Source organism: Macaca thibetana, chromosome 18, assembly GCF_024542745.1.
Source record: "Macaca thibetana thibetana isolate TM-01 chromosome 18, ASM2454274v1, whole genome shotgun sequence".
Classification (NCBI taxonomy): domain Eukaryota; kingdom Metazoa; phylum Chordata; class Mammalia; order Primates; family Cercopithecidae; genus Macaca; species Macaca thibetana.
The window spans coordinates 33,685,452-33,711,593 of NC_065595.1; the positions used below are offsets into that span (position 1 = coordinate 33,685,452).

Here is a 26,142-nt window from a genome sequence, read left to right on the forward strand (position 1 = left end):
CTAAACAACTTGTGGGGCACAGCAGGCCACCTGACCGTCCTGATTGGCCGCATGTTTGCTGACGCAATGATTACGTATCGGGGCGGGGTAGCCCAGGGGCCAAGGGCGGTCAGGGCTTCAGCCCTGGGTGGGCCTGGGGCTGGCTATATAAGGCCGGGCTCTGGCACGGGAGCTCCACTCGGCCTTGGACGGCGCACCGCAGAGGTCACTCCAGGCTGTGGCTCCACATCCCGAGGACCAGAAGCGGGCCTGCTCAGCTGTCTGCAAGGACCGGCGCTCCAGACCAAGTGGCCGGCTGCACCGAGGACTGAGCTTGCTCCCGGTTGCCGTGACTCCACGCCCCAGGCCTGCGGTCTGCGAGGACCAGCGCCCCAGAACCAGTGGCCCGCTGCTCCGAGGACCGAGCTCCCTCCAGGCTGCGACTCCACATCCCGAACCGGGCAGCGAGGACCCGCGACCCCAGACTCCGTGTCCTGCCGCCCCCAGGACAGAGCCGCGACCGCCGGGACAGCCAGGCCTGCACAGCTCTGCTGAGATGGCGGCAGGGTCCACTACGCTGCACGCAGTGGAGAAGCTGCAGGTGCGTCTGGCCACTAAGACGGACCCGAAAAAGCTAGAGAAATATTTGCAGAAACTCTCCGCCTTGCCCATGACGGCAGACATCCTGGCGGAGACTGGAATCAGAAAGACGGTGAAGCGCCTGCGGAAGCACCAGCACGTGGGCGACTTTGCCAGAGACTTAGCGGCCCGGTGGAAGAAGCTGGTGCTTGTGGACCCAAACACCGGGCCTGATGCACAGGACCCCGAGGAGAGCGCTTCCCGAAAGCGCTATGGGGAGGCTCTTCAGGACCAGGAAAAGGCCTGGGGCTTCCCAGAGAACGGGACGGTCCCCAGGAGCCCACCTGACAGTCCTGAGCACAGACGGACAGCACACAGAACACCTCCGGGGCTCCAGAGACCTCACCGAAGGTCTCCCAGTCGCGAGCACAGAGCCCAGAGAAAGCGCCCCAGAAGGGCCCCAGCTGATTCAGGCCCCCATGGGGCCCCTCCATTGCACACCGCTCCCCTCCCGACGCCCGAGGGCCCTGAGCCGGCTGTGCCCGGGAAGCAACCCGGAAGAGGCCACGCTCACGCCGCCGCTCAGGGCGGGCCTCCGCTGGGTCAGGGCTGCCAGGGCCAACCCCAGGGGGAAGCGCTTGTGAGCCACAGCAAGGGGCACAAATCGTCCCGCTGGGCTTCCGCGCAGAAATTGCCTCCTGTCCAGGAAAGCCAGTCAGAGAGGCTGCAGGTGGCCGGCGCTGATTCTGCGGGGCCGAAAACGGTGCCCAGCCATGCCTTCTCAGAGCTCTGGGACCCCTCAGAGGCCTGGATGCAGGCCAACTACGATCTACTTTCCGCTTTTGAGGCCATGACCTCCCAGGAAAAGCCAGAAGCACTCTCCGCACCAACGTTCCAGGAGGAAGCCGCCTTCACTGGACACAGAGTGAATGCTAAGATACAGGTGTACTCGGGCTCCAGGCCTGCCTGCCAGCCCCAGGTGCTGACGCTGCGCCAGCAGTGCATCCGGGGGCTTAGACACAATCCGGACGCCCTCGGCGACGTGGGAGGGGTCCCCTACTCGGTTCTTGAACCCCTTCCGGAAGGGTGGACGCCTGATCAGCTGTATCGCAGAGAGAAATACAATCACGCACTCGCTGGGGACACAGATGAATTATGGAGGATTCATTGTCTCCAGGACTTCAAGGAAGAAAAGCCACAGGAGCACGAGTCTTGGCGGGAGCTGTATCTGCGGCTTCGGGACTCCCGAGAGCAGCGGCTGCGAGCAGTCACCACGAAAATCCGATCTGCACGTGAAAACAAACCCATCCCCCGACAGACAAAGATGATCTGTTTCAACTCTGGGGCCAAGACGCCTTATGATGCTTCAAGGAGGCAAGAGAAGTCTGCAGGAGCCGCTGACCCCGAAGAGGGAGAGATCAAGCCAGCCCCCAAAGCCGCGGGCAGCAGCCACGTTCCCTCCAGCCGGGGCGGCGTGGGCGGTGGCGATAGGGGCGGTGGCGGCCTGGTGGGCGGCGGGGACGGCGGCCACGGCGGAAGCAGTGGCAGCAGCAGCAGCAGCAGCAGCAGCAGCAGCAGCAGCAGCAGCAGCAGCAGCAGCAGCAGCAGCAGCAGCAGCAGCAGCGTCCTTCACCGGCTCCCTGAGAAGAGGGCCAACCCCTGCCTGAGCAGCAGCAATGAGCGCCCGGCGCCCGCCGCCAAAACCCGGAAACCGGCTGCCAAGAAAGTGGCCCCGCTGATGGCCAAGGCAATTCGAGACTACAAGAGGAGATTCTCCCGAAGATAAACTCAGGACTTGCCTTAGGGTTAAAATCTGGGGGGAGGAGGAACAATGCAAAGTCAATGCGGGTTGGGGAAAGAAACTTCCAGTGGACACCAGAACCTTTGGCTTGGTGCAAAGTTGAGCCTCTGCATTCTGCAGGTGTCAAGTGCTGGCCCTGTGATTTTGCCTCCCACACCCAGCCACTGCCTCCCTGCTTGGAGGCCACCTCAGAATTCAGAAGATGGGAACGCATTCGGGTCAACTCTACTTTGGCTGTTCACTGATCGTTTTTTGTTTTTTGTTGTTTTGAGACGGAGTCTCGCTCTGTCGCCCAGGCTGGAGTACAGTGGTGCCGTCTCAGCTCACTGCAAGCTCTGCCTCCCGGGTTCACGCCATTCCCCTGCCTCAGCCTCCCCGTAGCTGGGACTACAGGCGTGCACCACCACGCCCCGCGAAGTTTTTGTATTTTTTAGTAGAGACGGGGTTTCACCGTGTGAGCCAGGATGGTCTCGATCTCCTGACCTCGTGATCCGCCCGCCTCGGCCTCCCAAGGTGCTGGGATTACAGGCGTGAGCCACCGCGCCCGGCCACTGATCTTTTTCTAATTAACGACCTAGTTGCAATCATAAACTAGGTACCACATGTGAGATTTCCGTTTTTCCTTTCTTTTGAAATCAGCGAGCACATGAGGACTTCTTAGACACAAACTCTCAATCTGTTAGTTGGCACTGATAACTGCCACTCCATAAAATGTTTTGTGGTTGTCGTTGCTGTTGTTTTGTTTTAAAGAAACGGCCGGGCATGATCCTGTAATCGTGAGCCATCCTCCTTTGGGAGGCCGAGGAGGGCAGATGGCTTGAGCCCACAGGGTGGAGACCAGCCTGTGCCAAATGGAGAAACCCCGTCTCCACAAATGATACCACAATTAGCCTGGCGTGGTGGCACGGCCCCTGTGGTCCTCTGGTCCCAGCTTCTTAAAGGACTGAGGTGGCAGGATTGACTGAGCTGGGCGAGCGGAGGTTGCCGTGACCTTTCCTCATTCCACTGCACTCCAGCCTGGGTGACAGAACCAGAGCACGTCTCAAAGAAAACCGCTATTTCTTTGAAGAAAGGAACTACCGGATTTCATGAATAAATGCTAATAACTGGTACGATGGCGAAGTCAAAATAGTTTCACTAAGCACCGCATACAATCATTCCCAATCTTTTCACCCAGAACCCCTATGAAAGGTTGGCGACACCTTAATCAGCTTATTGAGGTTCTGAATCAAGAAGTCTAAAGCTGCCAATCAGACTTTCTAATTACCATGAGATGACCAGGTTAACAACCTGGAGTTCACCTCATAGGAGCTTCTGCAAGCTTCGGGGAAGGTTTGCATTCCAACTCAGGGCATTTCTTGGCCTCACGCGGGCTGGTAATCACAGGTCCGCGTGCCAGATATGACACACGCGAGCGCACACACACGCACACACGCACACACGCCCCCCCCCCCCCCCCCCCCACACACACACACAGAACCCCTTGCGTATATCTCATTCTTATGGGTGTACCAATAGTGAGGGGCAGAGAGAAAGACACAAAGACCTAAGCCACAAGGCAAAACCGAGCAAGGGCAGTCCAAGAGATCAAAGTCCTGTGCCCTGGGCTGTCAGCAGAATGGGTGCTGGGAAGCTAGCTTCTGGAAGCAGGCACCTGAGTGGATGCAGGTGCAAGTGAGAAGAGGCCTTCAAGCCTGAAGGACACGTATGGAGACAGGACAGGGAGCCACAGAGACACTGCCCTTAAGGAAGACAGAAAAGCATTCGTTCCGGGGAAGGGGACATGATCCAATCAGCGACGGTGTAAAACTCAGACAAGTCCGGGCACGGTGACCCACGCCTGTAATCCCATCGCTTTGGGAGGTCGCGGCCAGCGGGTCACCTGAGGTCAGGAGTTGGAGACCAGCCTGACCAATATGAGGAAATCCCGTCTCTACTACAAATACCAAACGCGCTCAGGCTTGCCGGCGAGCGCCTGTAATCCCAGCTACTCAGGAGGCTGAGACAGGAGAATCACTTGAACCCGGGAGGCGGAGTCTGCAGTGAGCCCAGATCCCACCATTGCACTCCAGCCTGGACAACAAAAGCAAAACTCCGTCTCAAAATTAAAAACAAAAACTCGGAAAAGCTCCCCCAGCAAGGGCCGGAGACAATGCCAGTCTCTATTTCTCGACAGCAATTCAAGAGAGAATCTCAGGCGGCCTGCAAACCTCACAAGACAGCAGAACATCCTCCCCAAGGCGGAGAAGCCACATGCTCTTTCTGGAGGTGGAGTAGCCACCGATCACCCTGCAGCCCCTCCCCACTCCCACCGAGAAACCCCAGTCCCTCGGAATCAAATCCACTGGCAACAACCTTTCTTCCTGGAAAACGTTTCCCCTGCCAAGATGGAAAACAAACATGATACAAGCAAATACAACTCAAAACACAAGGAAACAATTGGAGCAAGTTCTAGCCCCTCCTAGCTCCTCGATGCCCCCGCAATCACGCTACTGCTGAAAACAGCGGCCGCACCCACTAAACTCATTCATGACTGGAGACCGTGACAAACCGTAGCAGATCACTGCTCCCACCGCGACACTCGCTCTCAAAAAAGACACAAAGGAAACAAACCCCACACAAACTATAAACCTACCCCAAACAGAATTCAGAATCCACCGAAGGATCCTGCTGGTATATTACTACACTGACCCAGGGTAGTTCAATTCCCTTCCGACCTATTTACAAACTAATCCTCATTCTGGGAGCTCTGGAAGCATTGCCAGTATTGCGCTGGGGTCCTCTTCGTGAGGGAGCTGGAAGACTGGAAACACGGCAAGCACATTTCCCTCTTTCTCTACATACCACGGAGGGGTAATTCTCAAAAAAGCCTTAACACCTGAATCCTCATCCCCCGATTCTCAAGCTATAATCATTTTCCTTCTTTAGAAGACACACACACACACACACACACACACACACACACTCTCTCTCTCTCTCTCTCACACACACACAGAGAGAGAGAGAGAGAGAGAGAGAGAAAAGTCATGTGAGAATTTAAAAAGTAAGCCAAACCGCCATGGACAGCAGAAACAATAGCTGACATCATAGACATTTCAAATGGTTCTGTTTGCCTCATTCTGACTGAAAGATTAGAGTGGAATTCGGCTGCCCAAACCGTGGCACCAACATCACCTGCAGGCCAGAGCAAGCCTTTCTCAGGAGATTTTAAACAGCCGGTGGGGGCAAGATCCTGAAGCGTTTCTTCCAAGACTGCTAACAGGAGATGAAACGTGGCTCTGCCGGCAGGATCCTGAAGACCAAGCACGAGGCCGTGGCTACCAAGAGGTGGCAGCGCTCCATTCAAAGCCACAGAGGAGCAGTCAAGAGCAGAGGTCATGGCCACCGTTTGGGGGGGATGCCAGAGGGATTCGGCTGGTTGACTTTCTGGAGGGCCAAACCGTGATCACATCTGCTCACTAGGAGAGCGCTTTCAGAAAGTCAGCCGCCAAAGCTGGAGCGAGAACAGTCCTCACCAGAGAGTTCTTCTCCACCACGACAATGTTCCTGCTCATGCCTTTCACCCAACAAGGGCAGCTGGGCAAGACTTGCCGCGGGAAATCATGAGGCGTCCACCTTACAGTCCTGATTTGGCGCCTGCTGACTTCTTTTTGTTTCCTAGACTTAGAAAATCTGTAAAAAGCGCCCAGTTTTCTTCAGTTAACGATGGAAAAAAGATTCCATGGAAATCGTCACATTCCCAGGACCCTGGGGGTTTTAGAGGGATGGGCTAGAGGGCGGGGAAAAGACACTGCTTCCAAAAGCGCATTGAACTTGATGGAGCCGATGTTGAGAAGTAAAATACACCTTTTTCATTTTTCTCTCTTAATCCCACTTTTCTACGAATGTTGGCAAGTCCCCTCACGCCACGTCAATCCTAGGTAAAGGGTTGTTATCCTCTGTGGGTTCTTCTTTCTACCATTTTGTCTTGCGGTGTTGTTATTTTCGGTTTTACTCCCAAGAAGATTCAGTCATGTGTCTTTTGGAATCCACAGACGTGGAACCTGCCAACACGGAGGGCCAACGGTAGAACTCAGTGGGGTGTGTCCAGGCTGAAATTAACCTAAACAACTTGTGGGGCACAGCAGGCCACCTGACCGTCCTGATTGGCCGCATGTTGCTGACGCAATGATTACGTATCGGGGCGGGGTAGCCCAGGGGCCAAGGGCGGTCAGGGCTTCAGCCCTGGGTGGGCCTGGGGCTGGCTATATAAGGCCGGGCTCTGGCACGGGAGCTCCACTCGGCCTTGGACGGCGCACCGCAGAGGTCACTCCAGGCTGTGGCTCCACATCCCGAGGACCAGAAGCGGGCCTGCTCAGCTGTCTGCAAGGACCGGCGCTCCAGACCAAGTGGCCGGCTGCACCGAGGACTGAGCTTGCTCCCGGTTGCCGTGACTCCACGCCCCAGGCCTGCGGTCTGCGAGGACCAGCGCCCCAGAACCAGTGGCCCGCTGCTCCGAGGACCGAGCTCCCTCCAGGCTGCGACTCCACATCCCGAACCGGGCAGCGAGGACCCGCGACCCCAGACTCCGTGTCCTGCCGCCCCCAGGACAGAGCCGCGACCGCCGGGACAGCCAGGCCTGCACAGCTCTGCTGAGATGGCGGCAGGGTCCACTACGCTGCACGCAGTGGAGAAGCTGCAGGTGCGTCTGGCCACTAAGACGGACCCGAAAAAGCTAGAGAAATATTTGCAGAAACTCTCCGCCTTGCCCATGACGGCAGACATCCTGGCGGAGACTGGAATCAGAAAGACGGTGAAGCGCCTGCGGAAGCACCAGCACGTGGGCGACTTTGCCAGAGACTTAGCGGCCCGGTGGAAGAAGCTGGTGCTTGTGGACCCAAACACCGGGCCTGATGCACAGGACCCCGAGGAGAGCGCTTCCCGAAAGCGCTATGGGGAGGCTCTTCAGGACCAGGAAAAGGCCTGGGGCTTCCCAGAGAACGGGACGGTCCCCAGGAGCCCACCTGACAGTCCTGAGCACAGACGGACAGCACACAGAACACCTCCGGGGCTCCAGAGACCTCACCGAAGGTCTCCCAGTCGCGAGCACAGAGCCCAGAGAAAGCGCCCCAGAAGGGCCCCAGCTGATTCAGGCCCCCATGGGGCCCCTCCATTGCACACCGCTCCCCTCCCGACGCCCGAGGGCCCTGAGCCGGCTGTGCCCGGGAAGCAACCCGGAAGAGGCCACGCTCACGCCGCTCAGGGCGGGCCTCCGCTGGGTCAGGGCTGCCAGGGCCAACCCCAGGGGGAAGCGCTTGTGAGCCACAGCAAGGGGCACAAATCGTCCCGCTGGGCTTCCGCGCAGAAATTGCCTCCTGTCCAGGAAAGCCAGTCAGAGAGGCTGCAGGTGGCCGGCGCTGATTCTGCGGGGCCGAAAACGGTGCCCAGCCATGCCTTCTCAGAGCTCTGGGACCCCTCAGAGGCCTGGATGCAGGCCAACTACGATCTACTTTCCGCTTTTGAGGCCATGACCTCCCAGGAAAAGCCAGAAGCACTCTCCGCACCAACGTTCCAGGAGGAAGCCGCCTTCACTGGACACAGAGTGAATGCTAAGATACAGGTGTACTCGGGCTCCAGGCCTGCCTGCCAGCCCCAGGTGCTGACGCTGCGCCAGCAGTGCATCCGGGGGCTTAGACACAATCCGGACGCCCTCGGCGACGTGGGAGGGGTCCCCTACTCGGTTCTTGAACCCCTTCCGGAAGGGTGGACGCCTGATCAGCTGTATCGCAGAGAGAAATACAATCACGCACTCGCTGGGGACACAGATGAATTATGGAGGATTCATTGTCTCCAGGACTTCAAGGAAGAAAAGCCACAGGAGCACGAGTCTTGGCGGGAGCTGTATCTGCGGCTTCGGGACTCCCGAGAGCAGCGGCTGCGAGCAGTCACCACGAAAATCCGATCTGCACGTGAAAACAAACCCATCCCCCGACAGACAAAGATGATCTGTTTCAACTCTGGGGCCAAGACGCCTTATGATGCTTCAAGGAGGCAAGAGAAGTCTGCAGGAGCCGCTGACCCCGAAGAGGGAGAGATCAAGCCAGCCCCCAAAGCCGCGGGCAGCAGCCACGTTCCCTCCAGCCGGGGCGGCGTGGGCGGTGGCGATAGGGGCGGTGGCGGCCTGGTGGGCGGCGGGGACGGCGGCCTCGGCGGAAGCGGTGGCAGCAGCAGCAGCAGCAGCAGCAGCAGCAGCAGCAGCAGCAGAGAGCAGCAGCAGCAGCAGCAGCAGCAGCGTCCTTCACCGGCTCCCTGAGAAGAGGGCCAACCCCTGCCTGAGCAGCAGCAATGAGCGCCCGGCGCCCGCCGCCAAAACCCGGAAACCGGCTGCCAAGAAAGTGGCCCCGCTGATGGCCAAGGCAATTCGAGACTACAAGAGGAGATTCTCCCGAAGATAAACTCAGGACTTGCCTTAGGGTTAAAATCTGGGGGGAGGAGGAACAATGCAAAGTCAATGCGGGTTGGGGAAAGAAACTTCCAGTGGACACCAGAACCTTTGGCTTGGTGCAAAGTTGAGCCTCTGCATTCTGCAGGTGTCAAGTGCTGGCCCTGTGATTTTGCCTCCCACACCCAGCCACTGCCTCCCTGCTTGGAGGCCACCTCAGAATTCAGAAGATGGGAACGCATTCGGGTCAACTCTACTTTGGCTGTTCACTGATCGTTTTTTGTTTTTTGTTGTTTTGAGACGGAGTCTCGCTCTGTCGCCCAGGCTGGAGTACAGTGGTGCCGTCTCAGCTCACTGCAAGCTCTGCCTCCCGGGTTCACGCCATTCCCCTGCCTCAGCCTCCCCGTAGCTGGGACTACAGGCGTGCACCACCACGCCCCGCGAAGTTTTTGTATATTTTTTAGTAGAGACGGGGTTTCACCGTGTGAGCCAGGATGGTCTCGATCTCCTGACCTCGTGATCCGCCCGCCTCGGCCTCCCAAGGTGCTGGGATTACAGGCGTGAGCCACCGCGCCCGGCCACTGATCTTTTTCTAATTAACGACCTAGTTGCAATCATAAACTAGGTACCACATGTGAGATTTCCGTTTTTCCTTTCTTTTGAAATCAGCGAGCACATGAGGACTTCTTAGACACAAACTCTCAATCTGTTAGTTGGCACTGATAACTGCCACTCCATAAAATGTTTTGTGGTTGTCGTTGCTGTTGTTTTGTTTTAAAGAAACGGCCGGGCATGATCCTGTAATCGTGAGCCATCCTCCTTTGGGAGGCCGAGGAGGGCAGATGGCTTGAGCCCACAGGGTGGAGACCAGCCTGTGCCAAATGGAGAAACCCCGTCTCCACAAATGATACCACAATTAGCCTGGCGTGGTGGCACGGCCCCTGTGGTCCTCTGGTCCCAGCTTCTTAAAGGACTGAGGTGGCAGGATTGACTGAGCTGGGCGAGCGGAGGTTGCCGTGACCTTTCCTCATTCCACTGCACTCCAGCCTGGGTGACAGAACCAGAGCACGTCTCAAAGAAAACCGCTATTTCTTTGAAGAAAGGAACTACCGGATTTCATGAATAAATGCTAATAACTGGTACGATGGCGAAGTCAAAATAGTTTCACTAAGCACCGCATACAATCATTCCCAATCTTTTCACCCAGAACCCCTATGAAAGGTTGGCGACACCTTAATCAGCTTATTGAGGTTCTGAATCAAGAAGTCTAAAGCTGCCAATCAGACTTTCTAATTACCATGAGATGACCAGGTTAACAACCTGGAGTTCACCTCATAGGAGCTTCTGCAAGCTTCGGGGAAGGTTTGCATTCCAACTCAGGGCATTTCTTGGCCTCACGCGGGCTGGTAATCACAGGTCCGCGTGCCAGATATGACACACGCGAGCGCACACACACACACGCACACACGCACACACACACACACACACACGCCCCCCCCCCCCCCACACACACACACAGACCCCCTTGCGTATATCTCATTCTTATGGGTGTACCAATAGTGAGGGGCAGAGAGAAAGACACAAAGACCTAAGCCACAAGGCAAAACCGAGCAAGGGCAGTCCAAGAGATCAAAGTCCTGTGCCCTGGGCTGTCAGCAGAATGGGTGCTGGGAAGCTAGCTTCTGGAAGCAGGCACCTGAGTGGATGCAGGTGCAAGTGAGAAGAGGCCTTCAAGCCTGAAGGACACGTATGGAGACAGGACAGGGAGCCACAGAGACACTGCCCTTAAGGAAGACAGAAAAGCATTCGTTCCGGGGAAGGGGACATGATCCAATCAGCGACGGTGTAAAACTCAGACAAGTCCGGGCACGGTGACCCACGCCTGTAATCCCATCGCTTTGGGAGGTCGCGGCCAGCGGGTCACCTGAGGTCAGGAGTTGGAGACCAGCCTGACCAATATGAGGAAATCCCGTCTCTACTACAAATACCAAACGCGCTCAGGCTTGCCGGCGAGCGCCTGTAATCCCAGCTACTCAGGAGGCTGAGACAGGAGAATCACTTGAACCCGGGAGGCGGAGTCTGCAGTGAGCCCAGATCCCACCATTGCACTCCAGCCTGGACAACAAAAGCAAAACTCCGTCTCAAAATTAAAAACAAAAACTCGGAAAAGCTCCCCCAGCAAGGGCCGGAGACAATGCCAGTCTCTATTTCTCGACAGCAATTCAAGAGAGAATCTCAGGCGGCCTGCAAACCTCACAAGACAGCAGAACATCCTCCCCAAGGCGGAGAAGCCACATGCTCTTTCTGGAGGTGGAGTAGCCACCGATCACCCTGCAGCCCCTCCCCACTCCCACCGAGAAACCCCAGTCCCTCGGAATCAAATCCACTGGCAACAACCTTTCTTCCTGGAAAACGTTTCCCCTGCCAAGATGGAAAACAAACATGATACAAGCAAATACAACTCAAAACACAAGGAAACAATTGGAGCAAGTTCTAGCCCCTCCTAGCTCCTCGATGCCCCCGCAATCACGCTACTGCTGAAAACAGCGGCCGCACCCACTAAACTCATTCATGACTGGAGACCGTGACAAACCGTAGCAGATCACTGCTCCCACCGCGACACTCGCTCTCAAAAAGACACAAAGGAAACAAACCCCACACAAACTATAAACCTACCCCAAACAGAATTCAGAATCCACCGAAGGATCCTGCTGGTATATTACTACACTGACCCAGGGTAGTTCAATTCCCTTCCGACCTATTTACAAACTAATCCTCATTCTGGGAGCTCTGGAAGCATTGCCAGTATTGCGCTGGGGTCCTCTTCGTGAGGGAGCTGGAAGACTGGAAACACGGCAAGCACATTTCCCTCTTTCTCTACATACCACGGAGGGGTAATTCTCAAAAAAGCCTTAACACCTGAATCCTCATCCCCCGATTCTCAAGCTATAATCATTTTCCTTCTTTAGAAGACACACACACACACACACACACACACACACACACACACTCTCTCTCTCTCTCACACACACACACACACAGAGAGAGAGAGAGAGAGAGAGAAAAGTCATGTGAGAATTTAAAAAGTAAGCCAAACCGCCATGGACAGCAGAAACAATAGCTGACATCATAGACATTTCAAATGGTTCTGTTTGCCTCATTCTGACTGAAAGATTAGAGTGGAATTCGGCTGCCCAAACCGTGGCACCAACATCACCTGCAGGCCAGAGCAAGCCTTTCTCAGGAGATTTTAAACAGCCGGTGGGGGCAAGATCCTGAAGCGTTTCTTCCAAGACTGCTAACAGGAGATGAAACGTGGCTCTGCCGGCAGGATCCTGAAGACCAAGCACGAGGCCGTGGCTACCAAGAGGTGGCAGCGCTCCATTCAAAGCCACAGAGGAGCAGTCAAGAGCAGAGGTCATGGCCACCGTTTGGGGGGGATGCCAGAGGGATTCGGCTGGTTGACTTTCTGGAGGGCCAAACCGTGATCACATCTGCTCACTAGGAGAGCGCTTTCAGAAAGTCAGCCGCCAAAGCTGGAGCGAGAACAGTCCTCACCAGAGAGTTCTTCTCCACCACGACAATGTTCCTGCTCATGCCTTTCACCCAACAAGGGCAGCTGGGCAAGACTTGCCGCGGGAAATCATGAGGCGTCCACCTTACAGTCCTGATTTGGCGCCTGCTGACTTCTTTTTGTTTCCTAGACTTAGAAAATCTGTAAAAAGCGCCCAGTTTTCTTCAGTTAACGATGGAAAAAAGATTCCATGGAAATCGTCACATTCCCAGGACCCTGGGGGTTTTAGAGGGATGGGCTAGAGGGCGGGGAAAAGACACTGCTTCCAAAAGCGCATTGAACTTGATGGAGCCGATGTTGAGAAGTAAAATACACCTTTTTCATTTTTCTCTCTTAATCCCACTTTTCTACGAATGTTGGCAAGTCCCCTCACGCCACGTCAATCTAGGTAAAGGGTTGTTATCCTCTGTGGGTTCTTCTTTCTACCATTTTGTCTTGCGGTGTTGTTATTTTCGGTTTTACTCCCAAGAAGATTCAGTCATGTGTCTTTTGGAATCCACAGACGTGGAACCTGCCAACACGGAGGGCCAACGGTAGAACTCAGTGGGGTGTGTCCAGGCTGAAATTAACCTAAACAACTTGTGGGGCACAGCAGGCCACCTGACCGTCCTGATTGGCCGCATGTTGCTGACGCAATGATTACGTATCGGGGCGGGGTAGCCCAGGGGCCAAGGGCGGTCAGGGCTTCAGCCCTGGGTGGGCCTGGGGCTGGCTATATAAGGCCGGGCTCTGGCACGGGAGCTCCACTCGGCCTTGGACGGCGCACCGCAGAGGTCACTCCAGGCTGTGGCTCCACATCCCGAGGACCAGAAGCGGGCCTGCTCAGCTGTCTGCAAGGACCGGCGCTCCAGACCAAGTGGCCGGCTGCACCGAGGACTGAGCTTGCTTGCTCCCGGTTGCCGTGACTCCACGCCCCAGGCCTGCGGTCTGCGAGGACCAGCGCCCCAGAACCAGTGGCCCGCTGCTCCGAGGACCGAGCTCCCTCCAGGCTGCGACTCCACATCCCGAACCGGGCAGCGAGGACCCGCGACCCCAGACTCCGTGTCCTGCCGCCCCCAGGACAGAGCCGCGACCGCCGGGACAGCCAGGCCTGCACAGCTCTGCTGAGATGGCGGCAGGGTCCACTACGCTGCACGCAGTGGAGAAGCTGCAGGTGCGTCTGGCCACTAAGACGGACCCGAAAAAGCTAGAGAAATATTTGCAGAAACTCTCCGCCTTGCCCATGACGGCAGACATCCTGGCGGAGACTGGAATCAGAAAGACGGTGAAGCGCCTGCGGAAGCACCAGCACGTGGGCGACTTTGCCAGAGACTTAGCGGCCCGGTGGAAGAAGCTGGTGCTTGTGGACCCAAACACCGGGCCTGATGCACAGGACCCCGAGGAGAGCGCTTCCCGAAAGCGCTATGGGGAGGCTCTTCAGGACCAGGAAAAGGCCTGGGGCTTCCCAGAGAACGGGACGGTCCCCAGGAGCCCACCTGACAGTCCTGAGCACAGACGGACAGCACACAGAACACCTCCGGGGCTCCAGAGACCTCACCGAAGGTCTCCCAGTCGCGAGCACAGAGCCCAGAGAAAGCGCCCCAGAAGGGCCCCAGCTGATTCAGGCCCCCATGGGGCCCCTCCATTGCACACCGCTCCCCTCCCGACGCCCGAGGGCCCTGAGCCGGCTGTGCCCGGGAAGCAACCCGGAAGAGGCCACGCTCACGCCGCTCAGGGCGGGCCTCCGCTGGGTCAGGGCTGCCAGGGCCAACCCCAGGGGGAAGCGCTTGTGAGCCACAGCAAGGGGCACAAATCGTCCCGCTGGGCTTCCGCGCAGAAATTGCCTCCTGTCCAGGAAAGCCAGTCAGAGAGGCTGCAGGTGGCCGGCGCTGATTCTGCGGGGCCGAAAAAAACGGTGCCCAGCCATGCCTTCTCAGAGCTCTGGGACCCCTCAGAGGCCTGGATGCAGGCCAACTACGATCTACTTTCCGCTTTTGAGGCCATGACCTCCCAGGAAAAGCCAGAAGCACTCTCCGCACCAACGTTCCAGGAGGAAGCCGCCTTCACTGGACACAGAGTGAATGCTAAGATACAGGTGTACTCGGGCTCCAGGCCTGCCTGCCAGCCCCAGGTGCTGACGCTGCGCCAGCAGTGCATCCGGGGGCTTAGACACAATCCGGACGCCCTCGGCGACGTGGGAGGGGTCCCCTACTCGGTTCTTGAACCCCTTCCGGAAGGGTGGACGCCTGATCAGCTGTATCGCAGAGAGAAATACAATCACGCACTCGCTGGGGACACAGATGAATTATGGAGGATTCATTGTCTCCAGGACTTCAAGGAAGAAAAGCCACAGGAGCACGAGTCTTGGCGGGAGCTGTATCTGCGGCTTCGGGACTCCCGAGAGCAGCGGCCTGCGAGCAGTCACCACGAAAATCCGATCTGCACGTGAAAACAAACCCATCCCCCGACAGACAAAGATGATCTGTTTCAACTCTGGGGCCAAGACGCCTTATGATGCTTCAAGGAGGCAAGAGAAGTCTGCAGGAGCCGCTGACCCCGAAGAGGGAGAGATCAAGCCAGCCCCCAAAGCCGCGGGCAGCAGCCACGTTCCCTCCAGCCGGGGCGGCGTGGGCGGTGGCCATAGGGGCGGTGGCGGCCTGGTGGGCGGCGGGGACGGCGGCCACGGCGGAAGCGCGGCAGCAGCAGCAGCAGCAGCAGCAGCAGCAGCAGCAGCAGCAGCAGCAGCAGCAGCAGCAGCAGCAGCAGCAGCAGCAGCACGAGCAGCAGCAGCAGCAGCAGCGTCCTTCACCGGCTCCCTGAGAAGAGGGCCAACCCCTGCCTGAGCAGCAGCAATGAGCGCCCGGCGCCCGCCGCCAAAACCCGGAAACCGGCTGCCAAGAAAGTGGCCCCGCTGATGGCCAAGGCAATTCGAGACTACAAGAGGAGATTCTCCCGAAGATAAACTCAGGACTTGCCTTAGGGTTAAAATCTGGGGGGAGGAGGAACAATGCAAAGTCAATGCGGGTTGGGGAAAGAAACTTCCAGTGGACACCAGAACCTTTGGCTTGGTGCAAAGTTGAGCCTCTGCATTCTGCAGGTGTCAAGTGCTGGCCCTGTGATTTTGCCTCCCACACCCAGCCACTGCCTCCCTGCTTGGAGGCCACCTCAGAATTCAGAAGATGGGAACGCATTCGGGTCAACTCTACTTTGGCTGTTCACTGATCGTTTTTTGTTTTTTGTTGTTTTGAGACGGAGTCTCGCTCTGTCGCCCAGGCTGGAGTACAGTGGTGCCGTCTCAGCTCACTGCAAGCTCTGCCTCCCGGGTTCACGCCATTCCCCTGCCTCAGCCTCCCCGTAGCTGGGACTACAGGCGTGCACCACCACGCCCCGCGAAGTTTTTGTATTTTTTAGTAGAGACGGGGTTTCACCGTGTGAGCCAGGATGGTCTCGATCTCCTGACCTCGTGATCCGCCCGCCTCGGCCTCCCAAGGTGCTGGGATTACAGGCGTGAGCCACCGCGCCCGGCCACTGATCTTTTTCTAATTAACGACCTAGTTGCAATCATAAACTAGGTACCACATGTGAGATTTCCGTTTTTCCTTTCTTTTGAAATCAGCGAGCACATGAGGACTTCTTAGACACAAACTCTCAATCTGTTAGTTGGCACTGATAACTGCCACTCCATAAAATGTTTTGTGGTTGTCGTTGCTGTTGTTTTGTTTTAAAGAAACGGCCGGGCATGATCCTGTAATCGTGAGCCATCCTCCTTTGGGAGGCCGAGGAGGGCAGATGGCTTGAGCCCACAGGGTGGAGACCAGCCTGTGCCAAATGGAGAAACCCCGTCTCCACAAATGATACCACAATTAGCCTGGCGTGGTGGCACGGCCCCTGTGGTCCTCTGGTCCCAGCTTCTTCTTAAAGGACTGAGGTGGCAGGATTGACTGAGCTGGGCGAGCGGAGGTTGCCGTGACCTTTCCTCATTCCACTGCACTCCAGCCTGGGTGACAGAACCAGAGCACGTCTCAAAGAAAACCGCTATTTCTTTGAAGAAAGGAACTACCGGATTTCATGAATAAATGCTAATAACTGGTACGATGGCGAAGTCAAAATAGTTTCACTAAGCACCGCATACAATCATTCCCAATCTTTTCACCCAGAACCCCTATGAAAGGTTGGCGACACCTTAATCAGCTTATTGAGGTTCTGAATCAAGAAGTCTAAAGCTGCCAATCAGACTTTCTAATTACCATGAGATGACCAGGTTAACAACCTGGAGTTCACCTCATAGGAGCTTCTGCAAGCTTCGGGGAAGGTTTGCATTCCAACTCAGGGCATTTCTTGGCCTCACGCGGGCTGGTAATCACAGGTCCGCGTGCCAGATATGACACACGCGAGCGCGCACACACGCACACACGCCCCCCACACACGCTGCACGCAGTGGAGATGCTGCAGGTGCGTCTGGCCACTAAGACGGACCCGAAAAAGCTAGAGAAATATTTGCAGAAACTCTCCGCCTTGCCCATGACGGCAGACATCCTGGCGGAGACTGGAATCAGAAAGACGGTGAAGCGCCTGCGGAAGCACCAGCACGTGGGCGACTTTGCCAGAGACTTAGCGGCCCGGTGGAAGAAGCTGGTGCTTGTGGACCCAAACACCGGGCCTGATGCACAGGACCCCGAGGAGAGCGCTTCCCGAAAGCGCTATGGGGAGGCTCTTCAGGACCAGGAAAAGGCCTGGGGCTTCCCAGAGAACGGACGGTCCCCAGGAGCCCACCTGACAGTCCTGAGCATAGACGGACAGCACACAGAACACCTCCGGGGCTTCAGAGACCTCACCGAAGGTCTCCCAGTCGCGAGCACAGAGCCCAGAGAAAGCGCCCCAGAAGGGCCCCAGCTGATTCAGGCCCCCATCGGGCCCTCCATTGCACACCGCTCCCCTCCCGACGCCCGAGGGCCCTGAGCCGGCTGTGCCCGGGAAGCAACCCGGAAGAGGCCACGCTCACGCCGCTCAGGGCGGGCCTCCGCTGGGTCAGGGCTGCCAGGGCCAACCCCAGGGGGAAGCGCTTGTGAGCCACAGCAAGGGGCACAAATCGTCCCGCTGGGCTTCCGCGCAGAAATTGCCTCCTGTCCAGGAAAGCCAGTCAGAGAGGCTGTACGTGGCCGGCGCTGATTCCGCAGGGCCGAAAACGGTGCCCAGCCATGCCTTCTCAGAGCTCTGGGACCCCTCAGAGGCCTGGATGCAGGCCAACTACGATCTACTTTCCGCTTTTGAGGCCATGACCTCCCAGGAAAAGCCAGAAGCACTCTCCGCACCAACGTTCCAGGAGGAAGCCGCCTTCACTGGACACAGAGTGAATGCTAAGATACAGGTGTACTCGGGCTCCAGGCCTGCCTGCCAGCCCCAGGTGCTGACGCTGCGCCAGCAGTGCATCCGGGGGCTTAGACACAATCGGGACGCCCTCGGCGACGTGGGAGGGGTCCCCTACTCGGTTCTTGAACCCCTTCCGGAAGGGTGGACGCCTGATCAGCTGTATCGCAGAGAGAAATACAATCACGCACTCGCTGGGGACACAGATGAATTATGGAGGACTCATTGTCTCCAGGACTTCAAGGAAGAAAAGCCACAGGAGCACGAGTCTTGGCGGGAGCTGTATCTGCGGCTTCGGGACTCCCGAGAGCAGCGGCTGCGAGCAGTCACCACGAAAATCCGATCTGCACGTGAAAACAAACCCATCCGCCCACAGACAAAGATGATCTGTTTCAACTCTGGGGCCAAGACGCCTTATGATGCTTCAAGGAGGCAAGAGAAGTCTGCAGGAGCCGCTGACCCCGAAGAGGGAGACATCAAGCCAGCCCCCAAGCTCGCAGGAAGCAGCCACGTTCCCTCTAGCCGGGGTTGTGTGGGCCGTGGTGATAGGGGCGGTGGCAGCCTGAGGGGTCGGCCCTCAGTGGTAGTGGCAGTAGCAGCACGAGCAGCAGGAGCAGCAGAGTCCTTCACCCGGTCCATGAGAAGAGGACCAACCGCTGCCTGAGCAGCAGCAATGAGCTCAGGCGCCCGCTAAAACCCAGAAACGGGCTGCCAAGAAAGTGGCCCCACTGATGGCCAAGGCAATTCCAGACTACAAGAGGAGATTGTCCCAACGATCAACTCAGGACTTGCCTTAGGGATAAAATCTGTGGGGAGGAGGACCAGTGCATAGTCAATGTACGTTGGGGAACGTAACTTCCAATGGACACCAGAACCTTTGGCTTGGTGCAAAGTTGAGCCTCTGCATTCTGCAGGTGTCAAGTGCTGGCCCTGTGATTTTGCTTCCCACCCCAGCCACTGCCTCCCTGCTTGGAGGCCACCTCAGAATTCAGAAGATGGGAAAACATTTGGATCAACTCTTGTTTGGTTGTTCACTGATGGTTTTTTAAATAATGCCCTAGTTGCAATCATAAATAAGGTATAGGATGTGAGATTCCCTTTTTTTCTTTCTTTTGAAATCATGGAGTACATAAGGACTTCTTAGACACAAACTGTCAATCTGTTAGCTGACACTGATAACTGCGACTCCTTAAAATGTTTGTGGTTGTGTTTGCTGTTGTTTTGTTTTAAAGAAAGGGCTGGGCATGATCCTGTGATCGTGAGCCATCCTCCTTTGGGAGGCCGAGGAGAGCAGATCACTCAAATCCAGGAGGTGGAGACGAGCCTGGGCTAAATGGAGAAACCCCATCTCCACAAATGATACCAAAATTAGCCTGGCGTGGTGGCACAGTCCTTGTGGTCCCAGCTTCTTAATGGGCTGAGCCAAAAACCTATTTACTCAGCTTGCTGAAAACTTTGTCAGCAGCCTATGCATTTCCTCATGTTATGTTTTTGGAAGGACTAACATAAGAGGCTAGTAGAGTTAGGAAGCAAAATGTTCACGCCTCAAGATAACTTTATCTCTTTTCCCCAACAGTCTCCCACAATTTCAATTGTCTAGCTCTTAAAAACTTCTAGTTTTGGGAACCAAACCCTCATATACGTGCTCAATCAGATCATGTGGTTTCAGGCTGTCTTAAAAATAATCACTAATAAACCTGGCCCAGGTTCGACTGTTTTTGCCTAGCAGAAAGCCCAAGTAAAAAAATGCCATGTATCAAAATAGACTTGCATTGGACTATTTGCTCTCAGCTGAATAAGGGGTCTGTGGAAAATTCAACTTAACCAATTGCTGTCTGAAAATAGATGATCAAGGACAAGGACAGGTGGTCATAATATAATCAGGGACATGCTAAATTTGGCACACGTGTCTGTTCAGGTTTGGCACAGGTTTAATCGTAAGTCTTTATTTGAAAAATGGTTTCCAGCTATGGGAGAATTGAAAACCCTCACTGTAAGTTTATTGCTAGTAATAAGAACTTGCTTGCTGCTCCCTTGTGTGTTACCCTTGCTCCTACAAATGATAAAAGCTTTTGTTGCTACTTTGGTTCCTCAGAAAACTTCAACACTAGTGTATTACATGAATCACTATCACTGTGTCTTGCAGAGACACTGAAAAAGTGAAGATGAAAGTGAGAACTCCCCCTAATAAGTGAGAGTCTCAAAGCGGGGAAATGAGGTAGGAGACCACCACTTCTCCCACTTCCCCCACCCCCCAGCCTTGCCTAGTTTATAAGAGGTGAAGAAAGGAAGAAAGCAAAAAGTTAAAAAGAAACAAAAATCAGATAAACAGCCAGATGGCCTGAAGCCACCACCTGGGCCTAGTAGTTAAAGAATATATTTACAAAATCAAACCCTGACCTAAACTACTTGTGTTATCTGTAAATTCCAGACATTGTATGAGGAAGCATCGCAAAACTTTCTGTTCTGTTATCTAACGCATGTAGCTCCTAGTTACGTCTCCCACATTTGCTTGATCTATCATGACCCCTTCACATGGACCCCTTAGTGTTGTAAGCCCTTAAAAGGGCCAAGAACTTCTTTTTTAGGGAGCTCGGTTCTTAAGACGCAAGTCTGCCGACACTCCCAGCCAAATAAAGCCACTTCCTTCTTTAACCCAGTGTCTGCGTGATTTTGTCTGCATATCGTCCTTCTACAGTTTAGTTACTTGCAGATCAGTTTCATCATATCAGAGCTTGTTGTTAAGCTTCGTCAGGTAAGTGATATCTAAAGTAGCCTTTATTCTAGGCTGTGCCTGGCTTTGCTTATTCTTATGCATAGCCTTTCTTGGAGCTCTACTAAATGCTCTATTGTCCCACAAGATTTCTCCACTTAAGTTGGTCAGAATGCAAATGTCTCTAAATGTTATGAGAGCAGCTTCATAGGTTTATCCTTTATGTATGTGCAGCCCAGTATTCAGTCAAAAATCAAGAATTATGGAGCTCTTTCTTTGCATAGCTCCTCCTCTCTGAAACTCTTCCCTCCCAGTTCTAACCACCTCCAAACTCCAATCTCTATTGCTTCATCTCAGCAAAACTGCTGTGCATTTTTTTTTTTTTTTTGAAGTTTCACTCTTGTTTTGCCCAGGCTGGAGTACAATGGAGCAATCTCGGTTCATCACAACCTCTGCCTCTCCAGTTCAAGCAATTTGCCTCCCAAGTAGCTGGCATTACAGGTGCCCACCACCACGCCCAGCTAATTTTTTAATATTTTTAGTAGAGACAGGGTTTCACCATGTTGGCCAGATTAGTCTCGAACGCCTGACCTTCAGGTGATCCACCTGCCTGGGCCTCCCAAAGTGCTGGGATTACAGGTGGGAGCTGCAGTGCCCAGCTACTTTTTTTAGGTTCTCCTTCCAGAACCAGAATCTAGTTACTGCTTCAAAATAGAAAGACTTCTCTCATAATTACATTGTCTAAAATCACATAATCCAATGCTTGAAAACAGTTTACTCATATATTTAGTCTGGTTTTCTGGTTTCTTACAGGAGACCCGGTCTGGTGTCAATTATGCTATCTCAGTTGAAAGTAGAAGGTTATATCAATTTTTTTTTTTTTTTTTTTTTTTGACACAGAGTTTCGCTCTTGTTGTCCAGGCTTCAGTGCAATGGTGCAATCTCTGCTCACAGCAACCTCTGCCTCCTGGGTTCAAGTGATTCTCCTGGCTCAGCCTCCCGAGTAGCTGGGATGGCAGGCATGTGCCACCATGCCCAGCTAATTTTGTATTTTTAGTAGAGACAGGGTTTCTCCATGTTGGTCAGGCTAGTATTGAACCATATCAATTTTTTAAAATGTTTATAGGATGTATTTGGTTGGTGAAATTTATAATTTGGGTATTTAAAATTAAAACCTAGCCAGGTGTGGTGGCTTACACCTGTAATCTCAGCACTTTGGGAGGCTGAGGCGGGCAGATCACTTGAGGTCAGGAGTTTGAGACCAGCCTGGTCAACATGGTGAAACCCCATCTCTACCAAAAAATACAAAAATTAGCCAGGCATGGTGGTGGATACCTGTTATGCCAGCTACTCAGGAAGCTGAGATAGGAGAAAAGCTTGAACCTGGGAGGTGGAGGTTGCAGTGAGCCAAGGTTGTGCCACTGCACTCCTGCCTGGGCAACAAAGAGAGACTCTATCTCCAAAAATATTAAATTAAAAGTAAAACCTAACAAACATTATTTTTACAAAAGAAAGCAAGTATGTTTTGACACAAAACATAAAATCTACAAATTTATGTCTGTATATTCTCAGTTTTTTTTTTTTTTTTTTTTTTTTTTTTTGAGATGGAGTCTCGCTCTGTCGCCCAGGCTGGAGTGCAGTGGCCTGATCTCAGCTCACTGCAAGCTCCGCCTCCCAGGTTCACGCCATTCTCCTGCCTCAGCCTCCCGAGTAGCTGGGACCACAGGCGCCCGCCAGCTCGCCCGGCTAGTTTTTTGTATTTTTTAGTAGAGACGGGGTTTCACTGTGTTAGCCAGGATGGTCTCGATCTTCTGACCTTGTGATCCACCCGTCTCGGCCTCCCAAAGTGCTGGGATTACAGGCTTGAGCCACCGCGCCCGGCTATTCTCAGTTTTTTTTTAAAAAAAAGGTTCCAAGAGTACTAATGTGGCATTAGCAACGTGTTCCAGGTTGTCTAATTAGTCTCTCTTTTTTGGTCCAAGTATAAGAAGAAAGTGGTTCAACAGCAGCCACAGCATTTTGAGAGATGCCCACAAGGCTGCAGAAGTGGTCAGAATTGAAGGGGTTAATCTTCCTTGTATATGAGCGGAACAGAGCACTTACAACATAAGAGTTACTTAAAATTCAGCTTAGTTTTATGGTGATTTAGAGTTTGTTTAATTAGTATTTAGAACTGCACATTGTTTATAGCTATTGCTATTTCAATGGATGCTTAAATGTTTGAACATGTAAAGTTCAATAAGCTTCAGTTATTTGAAGAAAAGCACTGACGTAATTAAAATTTCTTTTTTTTTTTTTTTTTTTTTTTGAGACAGAGTCTGGCTCTGCCGCCCAGGCTGGAGTGCAGTGGCCAGATCTCAGCTCACTGCAAGCTCCGCCTCCCGGGTTCACGCCATTCTCCTGCCTCAGCCTCCCGAGTAGTTGGGACTACAGGTGCCCGCCACCGCGCCCGGCTAGTTTTTTGTATTTTTTTAGCAGAGACGGGGTTTCACCGTGTTAGCCAGGATGGTCTCGATCTCCTGACCTCGTGATCCGCCCATCTCGGCCTCCCAAAGTGCTGGGATTACAGGCTTGAGCCACCGCGCCCAGCCTTAAATTTTCAATTACTCTTTTTTTAGGAGCCCAAGCAATTAATAAAAACTAAGGCATTTTAATAAGACTCATTTTGAAAATTAGTCAATGACCTCATTAATTAGCTAATGCAGCAGATATTTTGTAATATAAAAGGTTCACCTACGCAGAGTAGCAACTTTTGAAAAGCATATATAATGATACATGAGAATAAACAAACATGACTTTGTTTCAGGATTATTTTGTGCATTCACATGAATGTGTGGATCAATTCCAGTTTTCCAAAAACCATTATCACGCATTGACTCCAATCATTATTTGTTTGTTTTAAATTGTGTGGTCAGATTAAAAACAATGACATAATTCTTTGGCCTTAGAGCATTATAGAGGATTCTTACATTCAGGTTAAGAAAAAGAAAGTGGCAGAGGTATACAGATTACGTATAGTCTTATTTGCATTAAACACTAAATTTAAAATGGAGTAGGAGAAAATTCTCTATTTCATACCTTTGCTACCCAAAGATCACCAGCAGCATCAGAAGTAAAACAGAAGCTTGTGATATAAATCTGTATTAGTCACAGCTTTCCAAAGAGGCAGAACCAATTATACAAACATGCACACACACACACACACATGCATGCACATGTGTGTATAAATATACGTGTGTATATATATTTTTACTAGATTTATTGTTTACTAGATTATTACTTTTTTTTTTTTTTTTTTGAGACAGAGTGTCGCTCTGTCGCCCAGGCTGGAGTGCAGTGGCCAGATCTCAGCTCACTGCAAGCTCCGCCTCCCGGGTTCACGACATTCTCCTGCCTCAGCCTCCCGAGTAGCTGGGACTACAGGCGCCTGCCACCTCGCCCGGCTAGTTTTTTGTATTTTTTAGTAGAGACGGGGTTTCACCGTGTTAGCCAGGATGGTCTCGATCTCCTGACCTCGTGATCCGCCCATCTCGGCCTCCCAAAGTGCTGGGATTACAGGCTTGAGCCACCGCGCCCGGCCTAGATTATTACTTTTACTAGATTATTATTTACTAGATTTAATATAGGGAATTGATTATTATAAGGATTTATTATTATAATGCTCATGTGATTATAGAAGCTAACAAGTCCCAGGATCTGCAGTCAACAAGCTGGACACCCCGAAAAGCCAATGATATAGTTTCAGTCCAAGTCTGAAGGCCCCTGAACCAGGAGAGTAGGTGGTGTGGTTCTAATCTAAAAGCAGCCAGACTCAAGACTCAGGAAAAGCCAATATTTCAGTTTGAGTTCAAATGCAGAAAAACAAAAACAAAAACAAAAACAAAAAACACTGTCCCAGTTTAAAGACAGTCAGGAGGAAGGAACTCTCTCTTACATGTGGGAGGATCAGCCTTTTATTCTACTCAGACCTTTGACTGATTGGATGAGGCCAATCCACATTAAAGAGGGCAATCTGGCCGGGTGTGGTGGCTCACGCCTGTAATCCCAGTACTTTGGGAGGCTGAAGCAGGTGGATCACGAGGTCAGGAGATGGAGACCATCCTGGTCAACATGGTGAAACCCCGTCTCTACTAAAAATACAATAATTAGGTCGGGCGTGGTGGCTCATGCCTGTATTCTCAGCATATTGGGAGGCCGAGGTGGGCGGATCACCTGAAGTCGGGAGTTTGAGACCAGCCTGACCAATATGGAGAAACCCCGTCTCTACTAAAAAGACAAAATTAGCCAGGCGTGATGGCGCATGCCTGTAATCCCAGATACTTGGGAGGCTGAGGCAAGAGAATCGCTTGAACCTGGGAGGCAGAGGTTTCAGTGAGCCGAGATCATGCCATTGCACTCCAGCCCGGGCAACAACTTGGCCGGGCGCGGTGGCTCAAGCCTGTAATCCCAGCACTTTGGGAGGCCGAGGCGGGCGGATCACGAGGTCAGGAGATCGAGACCATCTGGCTAACACGGTGAAACCCCGTCTCTACTAAAAAATACAAAAAACTAGCCGGGCGAGGTGGCCGGCGCCTGTAGTCCCAGCTACTCGGGAGGCTGGGCAGGAGAATGGCGTGAACCCGGGAGGCGGAGCTTGCAGTGAGCTGAGATCCGGCCACTGCACTCCAGCCCGGGTGACAGAGCGAGACTCCGTCTCAAAAAAAAAAAAAAAAAAAAAAAAGCTAAAATCCGTCCCCCCCCCCCAAAAAAAAAAAAAGAAGAGAGCAATCTGCTTTTCTCAATCTACTGATTCAAAAGTTAGTCTCCCGCAGAAACACCTTCACAGACAGTCAAGGATAATGTTGACCAAATGCCTGGGCACCCCGTCATGCAGTCAGGTTCACACATAAAATTAACTGGCACAGCATTCCCACTCCAAAACTTCTGGATCAGGATATGAATTTTTTTTTTTTTTTTTTTTTTTGAGACTGAGTTTCACTCTTTTTTCCCAGACTGAATGGCACAATCTCAGTTCACCGCAACCTCCACCTCCCAGGTTCAAGCAATTCTCTTGTCTCAGCCTCCCAAGTAGCTAGGATTACAGGTGCATGCCACCACACCCAGCTAATTTTTGTATTTTTAGTAGAGATGGGGTTTCATCATATTGGTCAGGCTGGTCTGGAACTCCTGACCTCAGGTGATCTGCCTACCTCGGCCTCCCAAAGTGCTGGGATTACAGGCATAAGCTGCCATGCCTGGCCTCAGCATATGAATTTTCAAAACCTCCCAGGTGTTTAATGTGCACACTGAAAACTGAGAAGCTCTGCAAAAGCATGATCTATTTGCTAGTCAGAAAAGAAACTTGCCAGAGTTCTTGCTCTTAAGGAGCCTACCGTCTACTGGGATAGGGGGAAGAAAGCAACCAGTAAACATTCAAATATCATTTCCTGGGATAAGAATGGTATGGTGATATCTACTCCCTGAATCAAGAAGGGACACTTTATTAAATTGGTAAAGGGGCTGATCAGAAAAGACAAATTTAGATCCTAAAGAAAAAGAATTTAAGGGGCACAGAAAGAGCAGCTCATCAAGGAGACCAGAAAGAAATGTAGGAAACAAAGAGATGGTAGTATCATGAAAACCAAGAGAAGATGGCCTTTCTAAAAATAATCAGTAGTGTTAGTGTCACTAAACCCATTTAGGCATATCTCAAAACACCTGTACCATGTTTTACAGAAAGCAGGCACTAA

At 53.1% G+C, this 26,142-nt stretch overlaps 3 protein-coding genes and 2 pseudogenes across 9 annotated transcripts in view; 4 read left to right on the forward strand and 1 right to left on the reverse strand.

Annotated features, from left to right (window-relative positions):
* Positions 1 to 26,142, reverse strand: part of KATNAL2 (katanin catalytic subunit A1 like 2) — a 138,105-nt gene that overhangs the window by 102,360 nt on the left and 9,603 nt on the right. Inside the window, exon 2 of one of the 7 annotated variants that reach the window (XM_050768161.1) lies at positions 5,875 to 6,402. The exons of the other annotated variants lie outside the window; for them this stretch is intronic. Coding sequence (XP_050624118.1) covers positions 5,875 to 5,913 — 39 coding nt within the window. The 5' untranslated portion in view covers positions 5,914 to 6,402. The remainder of the gene's footprint in view (positions 1 to 5,874; positions 6,403 to 26,142) is intronic. 7 annotated transcript variants of the gene reach the window in all.
* On the forward strand, positions 536 to 2,393 carry LOC126941503 (elongin-A3-like). The gene is made up of 2 exons (XM_050768202.1): positions 536 to 2,078; positions 2,226 to 2,393. The coding sequence occupies exons 1-2, from the start codon at positions 536 to 538 to the stop codon at positions 2,342 to 2,344; spliced, it is 1,662 nt and encodes a 553-aa protein (XP_050624159.1). The 3' UTR covers positions 2,345 to 2,393.
* LOC126941504 (elongin-A3-like) lies at positions 6,996 to 8,842 on the forward strand. The gene is made up of 2 exons (XM_050768203.1): positions 6,996 to 8,535; positions 8,675 to 8,842. The coding sequence occupies exons 1-2, from the start codon at positions 6,996 to 6,998 to the stop codon at positions 8,791 to 8,793; spliced, it is 1,659 nt and encodes a 552-aa protein (XP_050624160.1). The 3' UTR covers positions 8,794 to 8,842.
* LOC126941501 (elongin-A3-like) lies at positions 13,463 to 15,344 on the forward strand (annotated as a pseudogene).
* Positions 16,762 to 18,608, forward strand: LOC126941493 (elongin-A3-like; annotated as a pseudogene).